Below are 25,537 nucleotides of genomic sequence, written 5' to 3' on the forward strand. Positions count from 1 at the left end.
CAATTTACTAAAGTCAAATATTTGACACATTAAATTCAATTCCACACACACTAGAGTCTGGCTAACGAAAGTAGATACTGGATTTCTTTTGCAAACTTTTTATATGACAACACTAAAGTTAGAACGGTCAAAATGTCTTGATATTTTTTTTTAAATAAGTACATAATATTAGTTTTAGTTACTTTAGATAATGTTATTGTTCTTTTACAGATAGTCTTGAGATTATAAGCCAACGGTTAAAAATTTAAGAAAAACAAAAATGAACGTTCCTTATTAATTGAACGATATGATATAGCTGCATGGAGACATCGCCTTTTGCGTACCATTGCATCGAAACGTGCAGAAGGCAAGCTAATAATCTACTTAGATGAAACTTATGTCCACAAAACCTATAAGCCTAAAAATTGCAAGCATCCACTAGTAAAATAAAAATGAATGTCAAAGTATCAAAGTGAGTTGTTCCAACTTTCCTTTTTACTTTAGGACTGCCATGCTGATATTTTTTTAATTTGCCGCGCTTTTTCAGTATCAACTTTCATTAGCCAGACTCTAGCACATCATTGAATGTGCACTAGTGTATGTTGTAAAGAGAATTTGAACATCTATTTGTGCTATTGGAAAGTGAGATATTTCAACCGATGGAATGTTTTACACTTTAAGCTTTTTGGCAGGGCGTAGGGCGTAATTTAAAGATACCTGTCGTTTAGTGGCCGCACGTCGGGGCTGCCGTCTCCCATTCCACTCGGCGTCCATCTTGCACGCCAACTCATAGTCACACTTCTCTTGCTGAATGAGTTTCTCAATACGGAGCTGCTCTTGTAAAATATGCTTAACCCCACAATCTTCTAGAGGATTGGATAAATTCTTTACAGCACTCACCTTAGTTTCAGTTGTTAGACAAGTATCTTTTTTGGAATACTTTTTGGTGTCGCTCCTGAGACGTGGTTTCTTCTCAGACTCTGATTTCCGTTCGGTCACTCTTTTCTTCGGTGTCGTTTCATTGTCTTTGGAAATGCTGCCCATAGACCTGGTGCGTCGAAGGAATGTTTCAGAGTCTTCTGGTAATTTTATGTCTGCGTCATTCGGTTGTTTGTTTCTGGTAACGTTTTTGTCCTTTTTCATTGGTACGGGACTTGTAGGTACATTTTTTCTTTTGGATCTTAAACTGGTTGAATTCTTTTCTGGTGAATCCTGTAAACAAAAAAAAATAGAAGAATTTTAAATCTATTAAATATATATATATACTAGCTGACCGGGCAAACGTCGTTTTGCCATGTATATCATTTATAATAAAAAATAGGGGTAGATCGTAGAGGGATGAAAGTTAGGGGTATGTATTATTTTAATGCTGTATCATAAAAAAATAAAAAAATATCTAAAAATAAAAAAAATATATTTAGGGGTGGACTACCCTTACCCTTAACATTTAGGGGGATGAAAAATAGATGTTGTCCGATTCTCAGACATACCCAATAAGCACACAACATTTCATGAGAATCGGTCGAGCCGTTTCGGAGGAGTTTAACCACAAACACCGCGACACGAGAATTTTATATATTAGATTATACCAACAAAGACGAGAGCTCATTTAGTTTCTCAATACTACAAAGAGACCTTTTCGTAGGGTAAGAAATTTTTTTTATTGTAATAGCAAACTTAATTGACAATACACAATGAATGGATGAAGAAAAGTTGTTTTCTGTAAAATAAAATCGAAGAGGATTGGGTTTTTGTCAAACTTGTTTCTTTATGGCCCAATTTTCGACTAAGTTTTAAATTTTGAAATAGTATTAAAAACACAAACTTAATTTCGAAAGTTAAGATTTTTATATTATTTACATTTTCTTTTAATTTAGTTAAAATAAGGAAGAGATTCAAGAAAACACTATAAGAACATTTTGATAACAACGTAGGTAATTGTAATGTTTATGGACGGTTATCATTTTAGCATATAAAGCCCTAACAGGATCTATACGATAGTTTCATCGAGTTTCTATACGTTTAAAAAAGTACAGTTTTGGCCGTTCGAACACACGATTTCTAGTATTTTTCCCCATTCTAGCGATGAACTTACACGAAATACTCCCACACTGCAAAGTGTTCCATAAAAAAAACATATAATTGAAGTGAAACTTCTTTATCGGGGTTGGAAAAAAATTTAGTGTAACATTTTTACGTTACGCGTCACGTTTTTCGGTTACGCGCCATGTTCCTTTTTGAAGTCAAACTTCTTTATCGGCGTTGGAAAAATTTTTACCGTCACATTATTTATTATTTGTTATTTATTATTCGACACTTAATATTTTAATGACAATTTAATTCATTAAATTCCTAACATATCTTCCTTTTTCCGTCCCTCTAAGTATCGGAAATCTAAACTTTTAGATTTGTATAAATATGAACAACACTTCAAGATTAATTTGCCACTGAAGTTTCACTTCTGACATGTGTACTTTGTACACACACACTTTTTTTATATTCTCTTACATTTTCGCACAATTCAAAATCAGTAGTGTTGGTGTCATTAATGAAATTAGAATGCTGCAAATTTTTTGGTTACGATTACGATAACGGTTTCTTTCGAGATTTCTGTTGAGTCTTCTATTATATCCTTATCAATTAGTACAGTAGGAATAGGCGCAGTTATCGATATAATGGCGTAGTATATGCCTTTTGATTACTAATTTTAATAAAAAAGTTTAATGTGCCCGACAATAATATTTTGAGAATAAATGTGGGAGAGAAATTGTCGGTCCTTCGGGGCCCCCTGAGAATGGGGGCCCTGGGCACGGGCCCCGTGAGCCCTTATGGTGAAGACGGTATTGAATGGAGAGCCGCCAAAAGAAGTTCAATTGTAATACAAACCTTTTTCATTTTTAGTAAGCTCAGTGCTATTACAAAAGCAGATGGCAACTTCTTAGCGAGTGATGTTTGTCGGAGCTGGCAAAGTCTTTCAATATATTCAGCTCGAGATGGTGGACCATTTAATGTTACATTCGAGTCCTTGTTTACACGTACTCCAGGTACGCGTAAGGGTAGACCTCGATTAGACTTGACACTGAAAAAATAAACAAATAAAAGGTTGTTACTTAATAGTTGTTTATGCAACTGTCGTATACCTAATTATATGCAGTTGCATACACTACTTTATTTAATGTCATGGCTATAGGTTTCCAAGTCATAAAGTCTTTGTAACATTTGTCGTACGCTTTTCTTGATTTTTCTGGCAAAACACTATTCGTCAGTTTCGTAGCTGTTTCTAGAATGTCAATTTTCCTCGGTATCGTCGGTGTTGCTTGACATTTTTGCTACTAAAGTTTTATCCAACAAAAAATTACTCAAATTCGTATGTACGAAATAGCGCCAAAATGGAAAAAGTCTGTTATTGGTCTATTGGCTCGGAACCAGCGCGCTCACTACAGATGTGTACTTAAATTGAATTGAAACCTCCTTGGTCGGGACACATTGTACTTTAATAATTAAAAAAAAACTAAAGCATTGTTTTGTTAGGAGAATAATGCTTTAATTTTATTAAAGAAGTATGTAAATAAAATATTCCAATAAAAGTCTGTATTTCATTCCATAATTAGAATATTACCGGATGAGATTATATACAAAAATTAAAGAAGATTCTTCAGATTCTACCACGACGGCTTCATTACGGACGGAATTAAAACAATGGGGTGTGACTGTGGACACACTACGTGAACACGATTATGTAATGTTATCAATAGATTTTGACGACAGCGATGTGTAGTGTACATTCGCTAATCGTAATTAATTCAATACAAAATCAAATATTTTAATTTAAATTTCGGATAGATTCCAAACTAAAACGTCAATATGTATGCCCGGTTTTATTATCGTTAGATTTTTGGATTGTATGGTAGCAAATTGAAAGACGTATACGTAAAAAATTCAGATATGTGATTATAATTTTCTCAATAGTGAGCTTTCCTCCACCGTAGATTTTTCTTTGTTTAATTGCGCACATAGAAAGAAAAGGCTTACGGTTGAGAGGAGCATGCTCAGGCCACTAAGCCAACACAGCTCAGATTTTTATTTATTAAAGTATACAATAAAATAATCCCGTGGCGTACGACTCTCTATATATTGGCCAAAGATTCACTTAAATTTTATGTGTTCAATACAAGCCCCTTACTCTGGTATTTCCATTAGAGATAGCGATATTGATACCGATTTTTTTAATGCAATTTCGATGTATATAGTTCCCACAATATCCGTGGCGCTGAGGTCGCAACCTTGAAATGGCTGCCGGTTTCGCTATTGAAAGTTACAGAGTAAGGACTCAGGTGCTAAAGGTTTTTTATGAAATAAAAATAAAATATTTTTCATAACTTAAAATTATTGAATATGTACTACAATTATATTTCCAAAAAAACTTTAACTGCTTCTACTTTACAGTTTTTTAATCAAAATTTCGTATTTAATTTTCAGTCTTTGGGAGCGTTCAAGTATTACGTCACGCCATTTTTTGAGATTATTAGCCCCCCCATGTAGCGCGCCATAACGCTTTTATGTACACAATAGTAAAACGTTTCGTTACCACCGAAGTGACTCTTTATACCTAAAAGTTACCATTACGTGGTGTAAAGTACTGTCGAAAGTCGAAAATAATACAACAATATAATAGTAGGGGAGCCCACGATGCTAAATGGGGATTTACTCGAGCGTCGTAGAGACCTATTGGGATGCAAAGCTTAGATAATAAGAAGAAAAAAATGTTATATGATATATACCTTTTCATCGGTGGGGGAAGCGGCTATAGATTGTTAAATATGTAAAAAAAACTGTTGCATGGACATCCTCGAGCGCGTCAGATATTGATAGCATCAATGCCCTACGTATTTTTAATAATGTACGTATGTTAATCTGATCGTTTGCATGATGCGGGTGGTTGTATTTAAGGGTTGAAAATGAAAAAAAAATAAAAATTATCGAGCGCGTCAGATTTTCTAAGGGAGTGTTAAGTGCACCAAAAAAAAGCTCTCATTCACTAATCTGACGATTTCGATGGGACGCAAACCCACGGCCATTTTCATAATTTGCAAAAAAAAACGCAATTTTGAAATACTCAAGCGCGTCAGATTAAGATATATGTGGTATATCTTTATGTTCTAAACGTACTGTCTCATAATCTGACGATTATCTAGAGGGATTCGCCTGATCTGACAAAAAAAAATTAGAAAAACGGTTCACCTAAAGGGCCATCCCTGCAACTTCCCGCTAATTCCATTCCTGGGCGCTTAAAATTGATATTTTGAGCTCGCTGCGTTCAAAGAAATAACATTTCTATGCATTTGAGCTCTTCCAGCTCGAAAGTCTGATAGAAGTTTCATAGAACACTATTTTTGGAATTTTCAAACCGCAATAACTTTTAAATGGATCAAGCAATTTTCACGCGGTTGGCGGCATTCGACGCAGTTTTATCATCCTCATAAGTAATTTTGCAATTTTAATTGATCGAACCATAAATTTCGGAGTAATCCCGAAAAAACACTTTTTCGGGTTTCTTTCGTTCACGATATCTCCCGAACGAATCAACCGCTTTTGACCAGCTTGGTGGCGATCGACGTGGTTTTTCAAGCTCAAATACGGATTAGTTTTTGAAGTTGATCGATAAAGAATCCACTTAAAAAAAAAAAATCTTATTTTTTTAAGATTTTTCAAAATTTCTCAAAATCTATCGGTCCGAATCGGTTCAAATTCACAGGAAATGTAATTTTGAGGGAAATATTTAGAACGCCGTTTAGTAGATTCCGATCGGTTTAAGGAAATGTAGGCATCACGCAGCTGCACGCATTTAACTTTATCGACGAATTTTTGTTATTTCGGCTTGCGGAAATCGTCAGATTATATATTTTTCATTATTCTTGAATTATTTCCTTCAAAATAAAAAAAAAATTAGCTACGCTCGAGAATGTGGAGATGACGTTTTTTTTTACAACTTTGTTGCCCTCCCTTTTTTTCCGTCACTCTCAAATTGTCAGATTAGTGGAATATACACTTTTTAGGATGTAATTAACTCACCCTACCTTAATCTGACGCGCTCGGGAATTTCTGATGGTCAATTTTTTTTTTACTAATCTGATCCTGTCTCCTTCACGGGCGGCCTTGTATATGGGCCTCATATTTTGTGGAGGTACTTAACCGGGTACAAGGTATCCCCCTATATATTAATCTGCCGCGCATTAGTAAATCCCGAAATCCCCTCTTGGGCTCCCCTACCATAATAAAAATAACGTTTTTCGAAAGGACCCCCCCCCCCCCCCTCCAAAAATTCGTTACGTAATACTTGACCATTAAACAAATTTCTATAGCCTTTGGCTTATAACAAAAATATTTGTATACAACCATCACCTCTAGATAAAGTCAACAAAACATAAATAATTATGTGATGCTTGAGGGATTATTATTATTATTTTTTTATTTTACCTAAAAAAATCACATTTCACATATACATACCTGGTTGAACTTGTTGCTTCAATGGGTTTAAAATAACATAATTCTTGTTGCATTGAGTCGACACTGCCTGTTTCAATGTTTCTATTATCTATAGTAGTATTTTTGTGCTGAAGTATTCCAGACGATGGCAACGGTAAGGAAACCAACAATGACTGCATGTTATTTCTTGGCTTAGTAATAATTTTGTTGTTTGTTTCAGTGTCAGCAATGTTAGGATTCTACAAATGTAAATTAAATTATAACTATGTTTTTTATTTATTCTACTAATCTGTGACAGAATAATTTAGTCACAGACTATAGTTTATAACCGATTCTAAATATTTTTAGTAGATACAATAATCAATATCAGAATATAGTATAGTAGAATATATATATACTCATTACTTTTTTCCCGAACATCAAAAATCAATGTAACTTAAGTTTATTTTTAAAGTGTGAATGATTTCATTACGCAGGTGTAAAAGGTAGAAAAAAAACCCTTTTGTTCTATTCACTATATTTTATTTATCCAAAAATAATTTTGTTTTATAACTTATGTAACCTTCTTTTTTTTTATATGTATGTTTTAGTACAAGGTAATACAGTGTAAATAAATAAATAAGTGAATAAACATGGCGTTGTAAAGATTTTTCATAAATTATCTATGAAATATTTTCTTAAAAGTGTAGAACATGAAACCTACCTTAGCTTCCTTAACTTCTTTTCCATTTTCTTTAATTGATTCCTGTTTGGTTTGATTTTCAAGACCAATATTTAAATTTTCACAAGTTTTTGTTTCCTTACATTGTCCCTTATTAGTTGACTTTATTGATGCTCTTTTAGAAATAGTATTATCAGCGCTTGTATCATCCAATGTTGAGCTGAAAACATAATTTATAATGAATACATTTGATAAAAAAATTGAACATAAACATAATTTTATTAAATAGGTCTATGTTTTGAGAGTTTTTCAGCAATTGTGTCTTAGGAATTGGACAGTGTCTTAGAGAGACATAACCCTCAGACCTCAGGGTATTTAACATATATTTAAAAAAGTACTTACGAGTTTTCATGAGGTCTAAGCTTAGATAAAAAACAGTCAATAGTTGCGGCTTTGAGTCTAGATTTCTTTGAAGCTTTCTCCTTCTTAGTAATTTTACTTGGTTGAGCATTTTTCATATTATGTTCATTATGGTCCTGTTGTAATTTTTTGGCCAACATTTCATCCGTTTTTAAGCTTTCAATATATTTTTTATGTGTTTGTTCCTCTTCTTCTTTTAATTTCCTAAAATAATATCAAAAATTTAATTACCAATGTTATGATTGAAATTTATGATATAACTATACTTCTATACTAATATTATAAAGAGGAAAGATTTGATTTTTTGTTTGTTTGAAATGAATAGACTCCGAAACTACTGGACCGATTTCAAAAATTCTTTCACCGTTGGCTAGCTACACTATTCCCGAGTGACATAGGCTATGTTTCATTTTCAAAAAAATTAGGGATGCTTACTAAAACTTGAATAATCTAACCCAAGGTGTAAAAAAATAAACAAAAAACTTCCTTCAATCGCGTGCGCTGCGAAAACTATTAATGATAGAACAAAATAATGTATTACAATTTTTCAGGACACTTCACTATCTATAAAAAATGTTGCAGCAGCATGTCTCTATCTTTTATAGTTACATCACAATAAGCACCCTTTTATATAAAAAAATTTATTAAAATACCACCGCTAGAAAAGGCTCTTTCATCATACCAAGGTATTGATCCTTATCAAAATAAATACCAACGTTTCACATAAGCTACAATTTAATGGCATAACCACCAAAAAAGCATGGTGGATTGGTGTTCTCCTGCCGTTTCTCTTGAATAGTTTACTACTATGTAATATAACAAAAATCTTAGCCACAGCAACGCTTGGCTGAGTCTGCTAGTATAATGTTTCTATTGTTTGCAGGATGAATTTTAGAAAAATACCATATTTGGTTTACAAGTAAACATACTTTATTAGAACCACAGTCTCTTGAAAATGGTCCTGCTCAAGTTTCAACCGCTCAGCTCTTAATCTTTCTAGTTCTGCTTCATATTCCGTTCTAATTTCACCTGGTTTGCTTAATCGAGGCAATATTTGTTCTGAAATCATTAACAATAATTTTATAATAGACTTGATAAATTGTAAAAGCCGTGTTGGCTTAATGGCTTCGGCATGCGACTCTAATACCTGAGGTCGTAGGTTCAATCCCCGGCTGTGCACATTTAACATTTGCTCGAACAGTGAAGGAAAACTTCGTGAGGATACCGATGTCGGTAAGACAGGTGTCGGTGTGTCAGGCACTGGGGGCTGATCACCTACTTGCCTATTAGATTTAAAAATGATCACGAAACAGATTCAGAAATCTGAGGCCAAGACCTAAAGAGGTTGTAGCGCCACTGATTTATTTTATTTTAAATTGTAATCGGGCTGTTCACTTATGATATAGTAATAGTAGTGAATGCAAATTTGCATCATGCATCAAAACATGTCTTTAGGTATAAAAAATATAATAGTAGATATACAGTAGCAAGTAATCAAAATTTACAAGCTATATAGTATTTTTAAAATCTATTTCGAAAGGTTTATTATTCAAAACAATGTAAATAAATTATAAGATGTATACCTGGTGACAGTGGTATGTCTTCTCCGTTCAATTTCTTGTGGACTTCTTGAGAGAATTTGTTTTGTATAAAATTCCACAATTGAATGTTCACCAAGTTTTTTTGTTTTGTAGCTTTTCTAACCCAGGAACCAATTCGTAGTCGACACAACGGACAACACAAAGCATTATTTTCTATACTACCGTTAAAACAATTTTCACAAAAGTCATGATAACACGGTAATGTTACTGGTTCTATTAAAATTGATTGGCAAATCGAACAAATCACATCCTTAATTTCCAATTTCTCTAACTTGTTTAGTTTATTTTCATTTCTAGACAACCGCTTCTTTGACTTGGCGGCCATTTTCGACTTTGTTTTCTTTTTTCAAAAATTCGGCCTCTTTTGATTTTTGAAGTCAGACAAGTTTAGTATATGTCAATTACAATTGACAGAATTGAGTTTTGATAGCTTATAAATGAAGCGTTTGTAGTATATTTAAATTAATATGAAACCTATTCTAAGCTCCAATTATTCCGAATTATATAATACTTATTACTTAATGTAAATCAGATGAAAAATTATTGATACATTTTTTTTTTTGTAAAATAATTTATTGATGGAAGTCCATTTCAGATATTTTCATCGATTGTGCCCGGTTAAATCTATTGCCTACTTACGGTAAATAAAACTTGGAATACATTATTTTATCTCATTTTTGCACATTAGAATTCTTGTAAAATAAAGGACCAACATAATATTTTATAAATATTATTCCTACGTTTGCTATTTTAGCGCTAAATTTAATCCTCTTTCGAATTATAGTATCACTAGAATATTATACATCTGTACATTTGACACTATATTCAAAGCATTGCATTATAGTCTGTTAACAATGCCTTTACTTCATTTTGTTTGTACTGTACAATGGCATTATTGCGAGGCTTAGCCTAAAGAAAAGTTGTTGAACGCACCCATGAAACCAGTTGTACCAACATTTTAGTTAAAGAGGCCATGTTGATATTTTCTTTCTTTTTTCGTCTTGTACCGACTCACATGTATTTGAGAACGATAAACGGTGTTGAAAGGAATCACGAGAAATATGGTGGATAGAGAAGAATTTTAACTATCAGTGTATTTTTGATTTGCAATATTGTTGGACTAAAATATAAATATCAATGTGGTGCTAGCTCAGGATAAAGCTTTGCGAAAATGTCTTCAATGCATTTCGTTGTTCATCCCTTACCTGGGACAGAGGATCAACTAATAGATCGGTAAGCCTCTATTACTCAACTTCCTATTTGACTCCATAATGGTTATCTCACGAAAGTCGTCTCTTAATTAGTAGTCCTAACAATGAACACGTTTATTTCGTACATTTTCTAGGCTTAAACCTTTTACAATACTATTATGAAAGACCTGCTAACTCACTCAGCTGGTACTAGCATCATTTTTTTCCGATTGTTGTAACTCTAGAAACATCTAGAACAGAATTTTATTGTTCGCAAATAGGATGATATTAAAATGGATGTCGAAATTCACGATCGTCACGATCTGGTGTCGCTGATCAATTTTGCGAACCCCACTAAGTTTGATAAAGAATTTTATAATTCTATGTTTATATTTCCTTGAGAAAAAGTTTGATTGTCATTAAAGTAAAAGTTAATTATCAGATATCTTTTGTTTACCTACTTTTAAACCAACAACCTTGCTATGAATTTTTTGTTCTCTTAAAATTTTTTTTTTACATCATAAGATTAAAAATCAAATGCAAGTTATATTAATGCATACTGATTAGTTAAGCAAGACATATTTTATTTAAATATCCTAAATTTCAAATTCACATATACTACACACATTCTTTTAAGCTTTCGGTACTAACTATTCAATCATGCTATAACTATTTTCTAATGATAGTATACCTATCAAATAGTGTTCACTGCTTATTTATGCATGTTAGTCATAACAAACTTTAAAAAAGCATTGGGCAAATTATAAGTGCTTGAAGCTAAGATTTTGAATCAAGTCTTCGTCAAGTCGTCAATCTAGTGCCGAGTATGATCCCCGTATGCTAAATAAAATATGTTTTTGACATACATAGATCTCACACTATGAGATCTCTTGCAGCCTCTATTTGAATCTATGATGAACATATTAAAAATAGTCTAAAATTCTTTAACTGTTAATTCTTAGAAAATAATAAATTCACATTATATTAGCCCTGAACTCAAAAGAATTTTTGTTAAAGATAGATCTTTTGTTAATTAAATAAGACATGCATTACTTAAGACAATCTTTTTCAACTTTAAATCACTTTGTGTCACAATATGCATGTGTGTATAATATAATAATCTGTGGATTAGGATAGATGAGAAATAGTTGACATTAGTAGAGTTCAGTGTGTTGCCTATCTTTTCAAACTCAAGTATGAATTTCAGGTCAGGAGTAAATATAAAAAATAAGTCTATGAAGCATTTTTTAAAATAAATAGTTCATAAAATCAAATTAAATTTTATTGGCCTAGCTTTAACATGATATATTATTTCAGTATTATGTAAAATAGGTAGAAATTATTCGTACCAAAAAAAAACTATTTTATCAACTAAACCTTAAATTGCTGAAAGCACACTTGAAATTTAAGGTTTTTGAAATGTGTGTGTAAATCAAAGTCAATATACTAAACATTGAAACTAAATTTGTGTAATTATTCTGTATTTCTGTTGTATTCATTTTACAAATGTGAGCAATATTTTCTTTTTATTTCTACAAGAAATATTTTACATGGGTAAAATGCTACCCTGAAATAAATATAATCATAGTATTTTATATTAAGTAAATTCTAACATAGTCTATTCAATGAATATTAAAAACCAATTATTTGTGTTTAAGAGTTTACATAACCTATATATATTTATAAAAATACCACAATTAAAATAAAAGTTCATATAGTTATTTTGAATGTAAATTATTTTTAAGAATACATAACTTGGTATATATATAAATGAGTTTGATAATCTTTTTAGCTTTTGTACCATGCTACATTTCACTTCTTTGTTATTGATTTGTACGTTTTTACAACTTCTTATATTGCGGCATACTTGTGTTGATATTAAAAAATTTGGAATATGATTTTTGGAACATAAAGAAATAAATATTGTAGTCTATTTTGTTTGCATGTATAAAGGTTTTGTATTACCTCCATGGCTTGTTTATATGCATTTTTTGCCCACTGGACATGCTAGATTTGCTTTGACTGCCAGTCCAATAAATGTCCTTGCTTTATTCTGTTCACCTACACCTGAAATTTACACAGATACTTACTCCTTACAGAAATTGTATTTATATTAACAACATTCATGACACAAATAAATTAATTATCAATAATAATTCTTACAGTTTGCGAGAAGTTACTGAGAGATGGAATAGATTTGGCACTGGGGGCGGATCACCCGCACTTAGCTCCTTGCGAGGAGTGCGCTCCGTTGCTGCTGGACCAGCTCATATTGCCTGCCTTCTTGAAGATGGGACAATATGCAGAGCTGCATTTTCAATCATACCTGACAGATTGGATTTGAGTAAAGCAGACGCAAGCAAAAATAATGGAAATGGTGGTGGTGGAAGTGGCGGAGGTGGGAATAGTGGAGGAAAACAAGGCGGAAGCAGCAGTAGCTGTGGTTCCAGACAACAACCTCGCACTAGAGCAAGAATTATGAGGAACTCTATTCGAGCTGCACCAAGCTCTCAAGGTAATATATTTGTGAATTGCTCTAAATAAATTTATATATTGGCACACACCTAAGCAGACACCGTTAATTTTATTTTTATGTAGATGTGTGTATAAACGTTATTACAGTATACAGGTTAAATAGTATATTGAGTTTAATAGTAATTGTATAAAACTAAGATAATATAGTAAAGAAAACTTCACACAAAAAATGCATGCAGTGCCCTCCTAACAGTATAGTCTAGTAAACATATTCTATGTATTTCTTTAGAAGATATTTTTCTTATCTTTCAAGTGCATTGTGGAAATTTCCCTTTAATATTAATTTTTCCTTTATTAAAAATTCGTTGTTTCTTATCGCTCTGGTATTAAAAGATCGTAAATTACCTGAGGTCGTAGGTTCGATCCCCGGCTGTGCACCAATGGACTTTCTTTCTATGTGCGCATTTCGCTCGAACGGTGAAAGAAAACATCGTGAAGTTGCTACTACTTAAAAAAACATGGTTAAGAATGTATGAATCATGGTGAAACATTTTCTCTAACACATTTTCCTACAATTTTATTCTTATTACGATTAAACTCAATATACTGTTAAATTTTACGCTGTTAAAACGTTTAAAGGTTTTTTTGTGTATAAAACTGTAGCTTATAATACAATTCTCAAGATAACTTTAAATAAATATGTATTCCATGTATATGAATGTTCTAGAACTTGGTTTTTGTTGTTGATCACCTTATTATTGTGTGTGTAGATAGCGGAAGGTTATGATTGTGTATAATTCTTTTGTATGTAATCCCATATCTCCCCTGGGATGGGACTGTGTCATTTCCGCGTGTTTCACTGATATTTTTTCTTTGTCTGTAAAGGTAAATAGGTGATTTGCTTACGATGTTTTCCTTTATCCTTTTAAATGGTCACAAAAAGTAAAGTAGTAAGTATATAAATCAGTAGCGCTACAACCTCTTTAGGTCTGGGCCTCGGATTTCTACATCTGTTTCATGATCCCTTTTTCAATCTAATAGCCAAGTAGGTGATCAGCCTTCTGTCTGACACATGTCGACTTTTTGGGTCTAAGACATGTCGGTTTCCTCACGATGTTTTCCTTCACCGTTCGAGCAAATGTTAAATGCGCATATAGAAAGAAAGTCCAATGGTGCACAGCCGGGGATCGAACTTGCGATCTCTCAGGGATGAAGAGATATCCGCACCGCTGAAGCCACTAGGCGAATCCACCTTTAGGGTTGCATAATTGTTATGTATCCATTACAGGATCTACAAGTCGTGCAACCGGGGTTATTATAGGCGCATCGGGATCTAGCCGTGTTGTGTCAGCAGTGCCTGCCCCGTTTGTTCCCGAAGACCTTGTAACACAAGCTCAAGTGGTGCTACAAGGAAAGAGTAGAAGCCTCATAATTCGTGAATTACAGGTAAAAGTTACAAAAGTTCTGACGTAAATACAGCGTATTACCAACTTATTACATAATTTTCATAACTTATTACTCGAAACCTTTTATTAGAGTTTGTATTTATTTAAACGTTACATTACAAATAAAAACATGGAATATATTATTAAGTATGCAACGGGCGGCATTATCGCTAACAAGCGATCTCATCCAGGCAACCCTATTACGGAGCGTTCAAGTATTAGGTGACGCAATGTAACGCGCCGTAACGTTTTTTCTTTACCCAAAAGTAAAACTTTTCGTGACCACCCAGTGACTCTTTATATCTATAAGTTACAATTATATGGTGTAAAGTACCGGATAGTCGAAAATAATACTAACAATAACGCGTAATTCAATCCCCGCCCCGTTTCTTAACGCGTGAAGGAAGCCTGTTCGCAAAGAGATCCATCGTGGGATTTGGGTTTAGATTCAAACTCAAAAATATCTTTATTCAAGTGGGTTACCAAGTACACTTTTGAATCGTCAAGTTAAATTAATTGTAAATTTACATTTACTACCAGTTCGATTGTGTAATTTACATGTACTACCCGTATGATTGGAGATTGTATTAGTTCACATAACTTGCTACGCCGGTTCTCTTACTCTACCAAGGGTAACATTCAAAGCCGAGACTTTAGCGCTAAATATGACACCGGTATGTCAAAAACATTGGATTTTGACATACAGAAGTCATCGTTCGTCTTAGAATCTTATTAAAGTCAAAGTAAAAAATCATTTATTTATTTATTTACGGCCCAAAGGCCAAACGGAAGAGAAGAACTGGCAATAAAATCTCCAATTTTTTTTAAATATTCTAACATTACAAAAAAAAATATTAGTGGCGATATAATCTTTTTAGGTCTGGGCTTCAGATTTCTGATCATTTGTTAATCTAATACGCGCCGGTGACTTTTTGGGTATAAGGCAAGCCGAATTCCTCACGATGTTTCCCTTCACCGTTCGAGTTATCCTAACGTTTTCAAATAACTTAAGAATTTCGCATTTGTGTTAAAAACGTCTTTCAACATTTTGTAGAGAACAAATCTGGACGTGAATCTGGCAGTGAACAACCTGCTGTCCCGTGACGACGAAGAAGGTGAAGAGCCGGAGAACGGCGAGGGCGGCGATGGCTACGTGCCCGAGGACCTGATCTCCCTCCTCGATGGCGGGTTCCACGCCAGTCAGCAGGACCAGTCGGTGATCATCGATGCTGATGCGATGTTCTCTGAGGACATCTTCGGGTACGCGGCTATCAGAAGGTATTTAGGCTATGCTCCTCGGCCACTCCTGTCCATGATAGCACGGGCTTACGCATAGAGAAGTAATGGTTAAAGCGCATATTGATACCATTTGTGACAGAGCGGTTAGATTATAGTTGAATTAGCTACCGAATTGCCATGGTTACCGTAAATCATTTATTCATATAGGTAACACAATGTACACTTATGATAACATAAAAGAATAAAACTCTATTTTGACCGGATTGAAGTAATATGTATTATTATAAATTTACAACTATTTAACATAATTTTAAATTTATCCGACGTTTCGCGTGCTTTGCAGCGTGCGTGGTCACGGTGACTGAAGACAAAAGATGTTGAATGTTGAATGTCCTCCATCTTTTAGTCGATACCAACTCCGGGGAAATAAATACAGATGATGCAACTTTTTCTACAGCTGTGATACTTTTTGACATTCAACATCTTTTGTCTTCAGTCACCGTGACCACGCACGCTGTAAAGCACGCGAAACGTCGGATAAATTTAAAATTATGTAAAATAGTTGTAAATTTATAATAATACATAACTTCAATCCGGTCAAAATAGTGTTTTATTTAAATGAGTAAAAGTTATGTCCATCAAAGACAATACAACATAAAAGAAATACATAATGAATGCTTTTTATTTTACATTTACTGCCAGTTCTCAAATCAAGAGCGTAGAATGGAAGAGAAGAACTGGCAATAAACTCTCAGCCACTCTTTTTAATAGCCAAGTTTTTTGTTTTACACTGTGTTTTTAAGGAGATGCAACCATTACACCATGTTCTACATGACATCTTAAGTAATTAACTATATTAATATAAAAAACTAAGATTTATCCTTTATATATATATACACAAAAACATGGCGTTACATAAAAGTTATTATATTTCTTTCTTAACATATATTAACACATTGGGAAATATATGCGTTTTAGTCAAGTATTAGTAGTTTGTTTATGTCGTCTTGTTGTCACAAAATGTACAAATGGCATGTATGCACAATTTTTTTTACCTTAAAATATCCTTTACACCAGTTTATATTTATAATTTGAATTGGTATTGAATTTGCTTACTTTAATTGAGACCAAACCATCATCTGCCGCTTCGGATGATAGTTATTATTTTGCTAGACTTTTTTTTAATGATTTTCTTACAAAAGTATTATGCTCTGAATCGAGACTATTTCCCACATATATATGAAAGATACTATGAGTCCAAGATTTACTATCCTTACATAGTAACATTTAGGAGAACTAAGTATTTCTCCCATATGCCAAAAAGGTTTGGTATTTTGATGGGGATATTAATCTTACCCTTACATATGTATTATGTACATATATATTTCCCAAATTTGTATAGCTGCGTTAGATTTTTTTATGCAACAAATAAGTTCACCTTTGTATATATAAATATATTTTTCAAAGAAATGTTGATTAAAGATGAAGATTAAATGTTGATGAAGAAATCGTTGATCTGAAGGGCAAAAAACAATCAATTATTTGTTTAGTTTGACTGTAATGTTAATTGACAGTATGAAAAATAAAACGTTATTGAAACTAAGTTGTATAAAACATTGCTTTATATATTTGGTTTTCAATTGAAACTAAAATTAATATATTACGACTAAGTACGCGAATTTATTTATTTACATAACTCGATTTTCGTGATTCAAAACTATAATTGCTGAAAAGCTACGAAAATTTCGAATTAAAGAAGTTTAATTAGCGTGTACATGAGAAAATTTAAAATTCATATTTATTTTTGCATGATATTATTTTAACCAGTTATGACCCAGTTCCTAGGTAACACTGAATTTTTTTAGAAAATGAATAGGTTCATTTTCACGTGTAAGAGTTTTAAATTTGCCGCCAATTCACAAAAACAAATGACAAATGAATGCAATATACATTAGGTTACCAAAGAGTTCTAATATTGAAATTCAAAAAAGTTTTCATTAGCAATGTTTCTAACTGGCCAGTTCTAAACATTTTCAGTGTTACCCACGTATTATTATCACATTGGTATAGAAATTTGCTGGTTTTTTTTAACACTTAGCATGGTATTTGTGATGCAATGGCATGGTATTTTGAGCGGCCTAATAAATACTAAATAGTTATATTAACAGCCGCAGTGGGGGCGGCAGCGCTGGAAGGGCTGGTGCTTCCCGGGAAGGAAGTTCGGCCCAGGATAGAACCTCGGAGTTCAGCCGCTGGAGGGAGAGGCAGTACTTTGGACCTCGGCGTTGGCTTGAGACCGCGTTACGGGATAATTCCTGGGATAAGGAAGGAGGTATGTTTATAAGTTTATTAATTCTACCTTTAGCTAAGGAACCTTTCAAGTATTACGTCACGCAATTTTTGGAGATTATTTGCCCCCCTCCCCCCATGTAACGCGCCGTAACGTTTTTCTGTACCCAAGTATAGTAAAACGTTTCGTGACCACCTAGTGACTCTATATACCTAAAAGTTACCATTATGTGGTGTAAAGTAATGGAAAATCGAAAATAATATTAATAATAACGCGTAATTCAATCCCCGCCCCGCATCGTAACGTTTTACAAAAGGACCCCCCCGCCAAAATCCGTTACGTAATACTTGAACGCTCCCTAAGCATTTTTCCTGTATTTCATTGTTAATATAAATTAAAAGTATTTTTAATATCCATAAGAGATAGATATATACCATGCGGAGTTTTCTGTAGACCTTTTTAATGTGTACAATACTTAGTACATTATTTTGATAAATCTCGTAGGGTTCAGCCTGCGTTTGCAATGTAAGCGGGAAAAATTTAATTATTTACATCACATTAGAAACCTCAAAAATAACAGTATTTCTCCACTATTTAATGGATGTTATTATACATATAAACCTTCCTCTTCAATCACTCTATCTATTAAAAACCGCATCAAATCCGTTGCGTAGTTTTAAAGATTTAAGCATACATTTGGATATAGGGACAGAGAAAGCGACTTTGTTTTATAGTATGTAGTGATAACTCGTATGAGTACGCCATGTGGAGTACTAAATGACAAAATGTGTAACCATATATCATGCGCGTTTATTTCCAAAAAAATTAATTAAACATTAATTATAACATGTTGGTTTATAGTTGAAAGTAAGAAGAAAGATTCAGCAATGGCAGCGTCACCTCTTTGGGTATCCGAAGATTTGGAGTACTGGGACACTAACATTCGTTTCACCCATATTGCGGCCACCTATAGTGAATTGATTGCTGTCTCCACATATGGACAGATACACCAATGGCGCTGGGCGGATCCACATCCATACCAGAGGACTGATGTAAGTTATAAATATACATAGCTGCAATATAGGTACAGTCCATCGTATTCAGCGTTCAAGTATTACGTAACGAATTTAGGGGGGGGGGGGGTCTATTTGTAAAACGTTACGATGCGGGGCGGGGATTGAATTACGCGTTATTGTTAATATTTTCGACTTTCCAGTACTTCACACCACATAATGGTAACTTTTAGGTATAAAGAGTAAGTAAGTGGTCACGAAACGTTTTACTACATATTGGGTTTTACTATTTTTACGTTACGGCGCGTTACATGGGGGGGGGGGGGGGATCAATAATCTCCAAAAATTGCGTGACGTAATACTTGAACGCTTAACACGGTAGATTGGTTCCGCGTTATAGAAACGCATTGTAGGACTATTATCGCATAACGTGCGTGTATACCCTCATATTACGCGTTATTAGGAAAAACTATTTAAGAACGAAATATGTGGGTACAAATCATTATAAATGTCACAGTACAAAATTATATGGGGTAATACCCGTGTTATACGAGGGACTGATATCGCGTAATATGAAAATGCGTTATAAAAGTACTGTATTACCAAACCTTTGTTAATTGTTATATATAGCTGCCCGCTGAAGTATTTACAAACCAATTCTTAAAAGGCCGGCAACGTACTCGCGAGCTCTCTAGCATTTAGTGTATCGGTGGCGGTATATCGTAAAATATCGTTGTTTTCTAGTATTCAAAAAAAAATTATAATAGTTAAAAAAAACTATTAAACACGCTTTTAAAGCACATGAAACTAAAAAGTGAAAAATAATTCAAAATTTAGGCTGAAAATGGTAATGAACAAAAAATACTGGTATTATTGTGAAAAAAGCGTGGGTTGCTCGATATACCAAAAATATGGCACAGAGCGCGATCTTTGACAGGTGCGCAAAGTTTGAATTAAATCTGTCCATTAAAAGTGGGTCAAAATCGAGTCCGAAGGAGTCGGTTACATACATACATACAGGTGAAGCTAATATAAAGCGTGTAAAAATTCACAACTATGAATTTCAGTACATTTCTCATTAATTCCTGTTAAAAATCATAATTCTATTTCAATGGATTGGAAAATCTCTTAAATAAGGTTTAAATACAAAAGAAAAATAAGTACTAACAAAATAACTACTAATAAAATTGTTAGTCTATGACATGTAAATTTGGCGCCTTCAGCAATTATAGAATACATTACTTATTGTCTATGTTATATCTGGTATCTATGATTTGCTCTGTGTAATGTGTATAAGCTTACTTCCTTTTTCGCCATTGTCTGGTTAACATTAAAATATAATTAACACAGTGATTAATAAAATACTCGTTTCATTTAACAAAAAAAAAAAAAAGGGTGTGTGTACTTATGTACGCGCTTAAGAAGTTATACTTCTTTGGCATTATTAAAAATAGTTTGTGATTCCATGCAAATAATTAATTACAATTAAATAATCAAAGACTGAAAAAGGAGTCATTATAGTCAATTAAGTTCAGTTTACATTTGAAAAATTAAATAAATAATTATTTATTATTATTCTCTTACATTAAGTGTAACATAAATTCTATTTAGTTAAAAGTATATATTATTATATATTTAGAACATCTCTACCAAACACTAAGATGTATGTTGTAGCTTTGGCAGTATTGCACAATATAAAATTAATAAATTTCTTTGAAAAAATAATTAAGACACCTTTATTTGTTTAAAAGGTAAATGACATATGTCATTATGGTCATTCAAAATTCTTGGCATACGAACTTCACGCATATTCTATTTCTTTTTACTTGTAGATTGTCTTATTCTTATCTCGCTCGCGCACGCTATAATCACACTCCCAATTTTGTGTCACAGGTGCGCGCGCATCGTAAAATTTCACTCTCATAAATTTTTCATAACGCGCCTAATGAAGTATAACTTCAATAATAATTTGTTTGCAGGCACTGGGCAATGGGTCGTACCACCCTCGCAGCAACTGGCTTGGTTTAGCTCCAGGCGAAAGAGTCATCAACATAAATGCGGCCGGTATTAGGATCTCGATTCTGACGGATGCTGCACGTATTGCTACGTTTTTGGACGAGTCTATTGGTATGTATGAATTAAATGGATACAAAATTTCGTCTGTATCACCTTGATGGCTGGAAGTCTTCTTTTGCGAACTGTGGAATCTACTACCGGTGGGAATCTTCCAACGGAGATACGACCTCCAGTTCTTTAAAGAAAGAGTATACTCCTTCTCTTCTCCGGTAATGCATGGGTGTCCATGGGCTCGTTTATATCATAAATAAATAAATATTTTTTATTATTCTCTTACATTAAGTGTAAAATAAATTCTATTATTATTCGAATGTTGTTTTTAAATTATGTCCAATGCCGTAGCATCTTCCGTGGGCAACTTCATTCTGTTAATTTTGTGTCACGGTGCGCGCGCATCGTAAAATTTCACTCTCATAAATTTTTCATAACGCGCCTAAAGTCTTCAAAAATATAGAAATAACAACACTATGTGAATTTCAAATTAAAAAAAACCAATTGATTGATATGACGTGTGCTTTAATAAATATATAAACAAGACTCATACCAACTAAATTTCATATATTTTATTAATTATAGACAAGTAGGTGATCAGCCAATTGTTATGATAGATAATGATTGTTCTATGACATAGTTTGCTCATAATTTTTACCTCTATGAACGAAATGCTTAGAAATGGTATATCAAAAGTTGAATCTTCAAATCTTCCAACTCACCAAAGAACAAATCTGCCTCATATTTTTAGACGATTATATGTTGCAAGAATGTTTTTTTCTATGTGTATATACAATGGTCATATATGTAATGATTATATAATATACTATTGAGATACAATGCTCTTTGTGGTCTTGTTGTGATACGAATTAAAAATTAATACTGAAATATATTTGTCCAAGCTGTGTACTTGTTGTATGTATCTTGTAATTAGCTAGAATTTTTTGTTAAGAATCGAACCTAGAAACCTGAGTTGTATACCATGTAAGGAAGTAAGGTATCTATATGGTAATAATTAAAAATTCCTCTTTAGCTCACGCTCCCGGAGCTACACGCTTAGAACACCCACTACAGGCGTTCACCGAGTTTGGCTCAGACAAGCCGATTTCGCTTCACGTCTGCTCCTTATATACAGTGGCGAAACTGGATTCAGGAGCCCTCTATTGGTGGTATGTTAATTAAATACATAAAGAAAGATATGTACAGTGTACAGTTCTGTTACTTTTCCGGACAAAGGCCTCTCCAACTTTTTCCATCCTAATTTATCGTTTCCTATCAGCATCCAATTTTTGCCAGCTACCCTTTGATCTCATCGGCCCATTGCTTTTTAGCTGTTTCTCTGTGCTTTTATTCCAGGTCATACAGTTTATTGGTCGGTTATCGAAAGCTGGCGGGTTCACAGTACTCACACTAATGCAATTTCACTATACAGTATGTTTCAAAATATGATTTTTCTGCCATGCTATACATTTTAGTAAGGTTGGGTCTGTTGTAAATTCATTTTTCGACATAAGCTCCATCTAGCTCAACACACTTCACTTTTACTTCACCAACTATTCTTTCAATACTCCTCTTAGAAACCCCAGTCGCATTGATGTCAAATTAAATATTAATTTTTTTCATTAAACTGTTTTTATTAAGATGCTTAAAATAATTAAAAACATTGTGCACTATTTCACGAAATTGCCCTGGTAATGTTTGAAAAAAGATCAACATGTATAAAATAATAATAATATTAAACAGTAAAGATCAACATAAACAGTAGCAAAAGAAAAACAATAACTGTCTCTTTTATACTCATAAGCTTGACCGAGCGCGAGAGAGACGGAGTCTTTTCATGATGTATTTGTGATTGTATTTCAGTTTGACATCACGTCTCGTGCTTATTCACAGACACTACACAAGCACAAAGTGTAAATGTGTTGAAGCCGCCAGCTTTAGATAACATACCTATACCTTTTTTGATCAAAGTTGTTCGGTTTAATACCAGCAGCTGTTTCATCATCGGACGTCGAGGCAGAATACGAAATTCCACCCGTATCACCTCGACGTCCGTCGTTCCACGACGCGTTTTTTAAGGCAGTTTTTGCCCCGCACCACCACTGTGGAACCAGCTGTCCACAATTTGAAACAGGGTCCTTCAAGAATCGAGCGTATTAATTGTTAAAAGGCCTCTGGCATTGAGTGTCCATGGGCGGTGGTATCACTTAACATCAGGTGAGCCTCCTGCCCGTTTGCCTCCTGTACTATATTTAAAAAAAAACCCATCTGTAAAACCATTTAAGATAGTACATGTTTCTCAGCGCCTATTGCTTCTGCTTTTCCGCGGATATTTTCTTTGTTTGTCACTTAGTTTGATGGAGCAATAGCTGAGCGTATCTGCTTTTCCCAGGGGGAACTTTAGTGTACATAATTTTTCTTTCTTTTTGCGTATTTAAAAAAAAATCAGCTGAGATTTAACTTATGTTATTACTGACCAAAAATTTCCAGTAAGAAATTATCGTAATGATTTAATATTTTAGGGGCGTATTACCTTTGGGTCAACGGGCTCGCCTATGGGAGAAGCACCGCGCACGTTCCCGTAAACAGCAGCGAGGACATTCCTCATCAGCGCCGCAAGACTTGCAGGCCGGCCAAAGTGTTACTATGAAGAATGCTCCCATGTATCAGCCGGGGGCTATTGGTGAGTTTTATATCGTACATTCAATTAGCAAAACAGTGTACACTCTTTATAACGAATTTCAACGGAGCCGAGCACTTTTTAGAGAGTTTTCGTTATAGGGAGAGAAGAGAAAAATACCTAATTTAACCAATTATAATAATTTCTAAATTTTCTAATTAACTTTGCCTGACGTGTTTTGCTATGACAGGCAATGTAATCTAAGAATAATGGCACTCGTGCTAATGCAATTAACAATAACAAAGGCGAGACGGCTGTTTTTTAGAAATTGCGGCACCTCAAAAGGTTACTTTTGTAAGCTGATTATAAAAACAATTTCATTTAAGTATGTTGTTGATGTCTATATATGAAACAATTTCTTCATAAAAGATAATGTTGCGTTATACAGTGTGGATTAATGTATGGGTTTTGTGTTAAACCCAAAAAATATAATTATTTTTACGTTATAGAGAGTTCTTCGTTAAAAAAAATTTATACCAATATCGACAATAAAAAAAAATTTCTGGGGACGCTAAATTATCTAAGTATAGGAACGTCTCGACGTTTTTCCCAACGTGGGACCTAATATAAAATCTCTGTGCGTCAAGCGCAAGGATCTCAATTAATATAGAAGAATCATTATTCAAATTAGAATTTCTGGTTTTCATTATGCTTTGTAAATTTACTTATTGTTTCGTTAACAATTTCCTAGTGATTTCTTATCATCTAAATTTCTTAAGTAAACAATTCATTTTTTAATATACATATACCTATACATATGTTGTATGTATGGGGCCGTTCAAGTATTACGTAAGCAGAATTACTGAAATTTCCCCCCTCTCTCAGCAAAAGAAAGTAAAGCTCTCAAAAATAATAGTACATAATCGTATTAATTTTTTGTAGGAATCCTCGAAAATGCAATTCGTTTTCAAACATAGACAATGTGTGGGTAATATGTGTAAAAAAGTAAATAAGAAAATCAAAATCCCGGCTGAATTCTATTGTATTAGGTTCTTAGTAACGTCATCGGCTGTTACGACTATCGGTTTTTACGACCAAATATGAGTAGTACCTTCGCTGTCGTTATAACAGATTTTAGACAGCCCCAAAGAGCCCATACCAAAACTATAAACATTCCGCATTTGGTTACTCTATCATATTCAATAGTGTGCGACTCTCATCCCTGAGGTCGTAGGTTCGATCCCCGGCTGTGCACCAATGGACTTTCTATGTGCGCATTTAACATTTGCTCGAACGGTGAAGAAAAACATCGTAAGGAAACCGACATGTCTTAGACCAAAAAAGTCGACGACGTGTGTCAGGCACTGGAGGCTGATCACCTACTTGCCTATTAGATTTAAAAATGATCATGAATCAGATTCAGAAATCTGAGGCCCAGACCTAAAGAGGTTGTAACGCCATTTTTTTTATGTTTGAGCGTTGATGATTACAATGTGTGTATGTATTCTAGGATTCAACATGTCAACTGGAGTTCCAAAAGTTGGTATTCTCCAAAATGCGGCCTGGAATCTGTCAGACACGTGTCGGTTCAAACTTCTGCCGGCGCCTCAACCCGATCGATCCATTTCTGAAAAGGATAAGAGGGATATGCAGGTTAGTGATTGTTCATTAGTTATTTTTTTTTTTTAGGAAACATTTTTTTAGTTCAATAAAAATAACTATCTACATACTATATTAAAAAATAGGGGTTGATCGTAAGGGTTGTATGTATTTTTGTGTGCTGTATCATAAAAAAATAATAAATAAAAAATTTAGGGTTGGACTACCCCTAACATTTAGGGGGATGAAAAATAGATGTTGGCCGATTCTCATAGATTCCGGATAAGCACAAAAAATTTCATCAAAATCGGTCAAGCCGTTTCGGAGGAGTATGGCAACGAAAACTGTGACACGAGAATTTTATATATTAGATATGTATAACATTAAGGCTAGGGGCACTTTTATATTGTATTAATCATTGTATTGATCGTAGAGGGGTGAAAATTAGGGGT

At 33.7% G+C, this 25,537-nt stretch overlaps 2 protein-coding genes across 2 annotated transcripts in view; one reads left to right on the forward strand and one right to left on the reverse strand.

Annotated features, from left to right (window-relative positions):
* Nucleotides 1-302: 302 nt before the first annotated feature.
* Nucleotides 303-9,524, reverse strand: LOC125061901 (E3 ubiquitin-protein ligase RNF169-like). The gene is made up of 7 exons (XM_047667536.1): nucleotides 9,130-9,524; nucleotides 8,476-8,605; nucleotides 7,529-7,750; nucleotides 7,169-7,346; nucleotides 6,487-6,704; nucleotides 2,866-3,058; nucleotides 303-1,191 (listed from the first exon to the last, which is right to left on the reverse strand). The coding sequence occupies exons 1-7, from the start codon at nucleotides 9,470-9,472 to the stop codon at nucleotides 649-651; spliced, it is 1,827 nt and encodes a 608-aa protein (XP_047523492.1). The 5' UTR covers nucleotides 9,473-9,524; the 3' UTR covers nucleotides 303-648.
* Nucleotides 9,525-10,082: 558 nt separating this feature from the next.
* LOC125061953 (E3 ubiquitin-protein ligase hyd) overlaps nucleotides 10,083-25,537 on the forward strand; it is a 67,068-nt gene continuing 51,613 nt past the window's right edge. Inside the window, exons 1-10 of the mRNA XM_047667594.1 lie at nucleotides 10,083-10,380; nucleotides 12,503-12,852; nucleotides 14,101-14,258; nucleotides 15,312-15,535; nucleotides 17,665-17,828; nucleotides 18,648-18,838; nucleotides 20,779-20,926; nucleotides 21,900-22,035; nucleotides 23,389-23,549; nucleotides 24,997-25,139. Of these exons, the coding sequence (XP_047523550.1) occupies nucleotides 10,319-10,380; nucleotides 12,503-12,852; nucleotides 14,101-14,258; nucleotides 15,312-15,535; nucleotides 17,665-17,828; nucleotides 18,648-18,838; nucleotides 20,779-20,926; nucleotides 21,900-22,035; nucleotides 23,389-23,549; nucleotides 24,997-25,139 (1,737 nt within the window). The 5' untranslated portion in view covers nucleotides 10,083-10,318. The remainder of the gene's footprint in view (nucleotides 10,381-12,502; nucleotides 12,853-14,100; nucleotides 14,259-15,311; nucleotides 15,536-17,664; nucleotides 17,829-18,647; nucleotides 18,839-20,778; nucleotides 20,927-21,899; nucleotides 22,036-23,388; nucleotides 23,550-24,996; nucleotides 25,140-25,537) is intronic.

This window comes from Pieris napi, chromosome 24 (assembly GCF_905475465.1).
Source record: "Pieris napi chromosome 24, ilPieNapi1.2, whole genome shotgun sequence".
Classification (NCBI taxonomy): Eukaryota; Metazoa; Arthropoda; class Insecta; order Lepidoptera; family Pieridae; genus Pieris; species Pieris napi.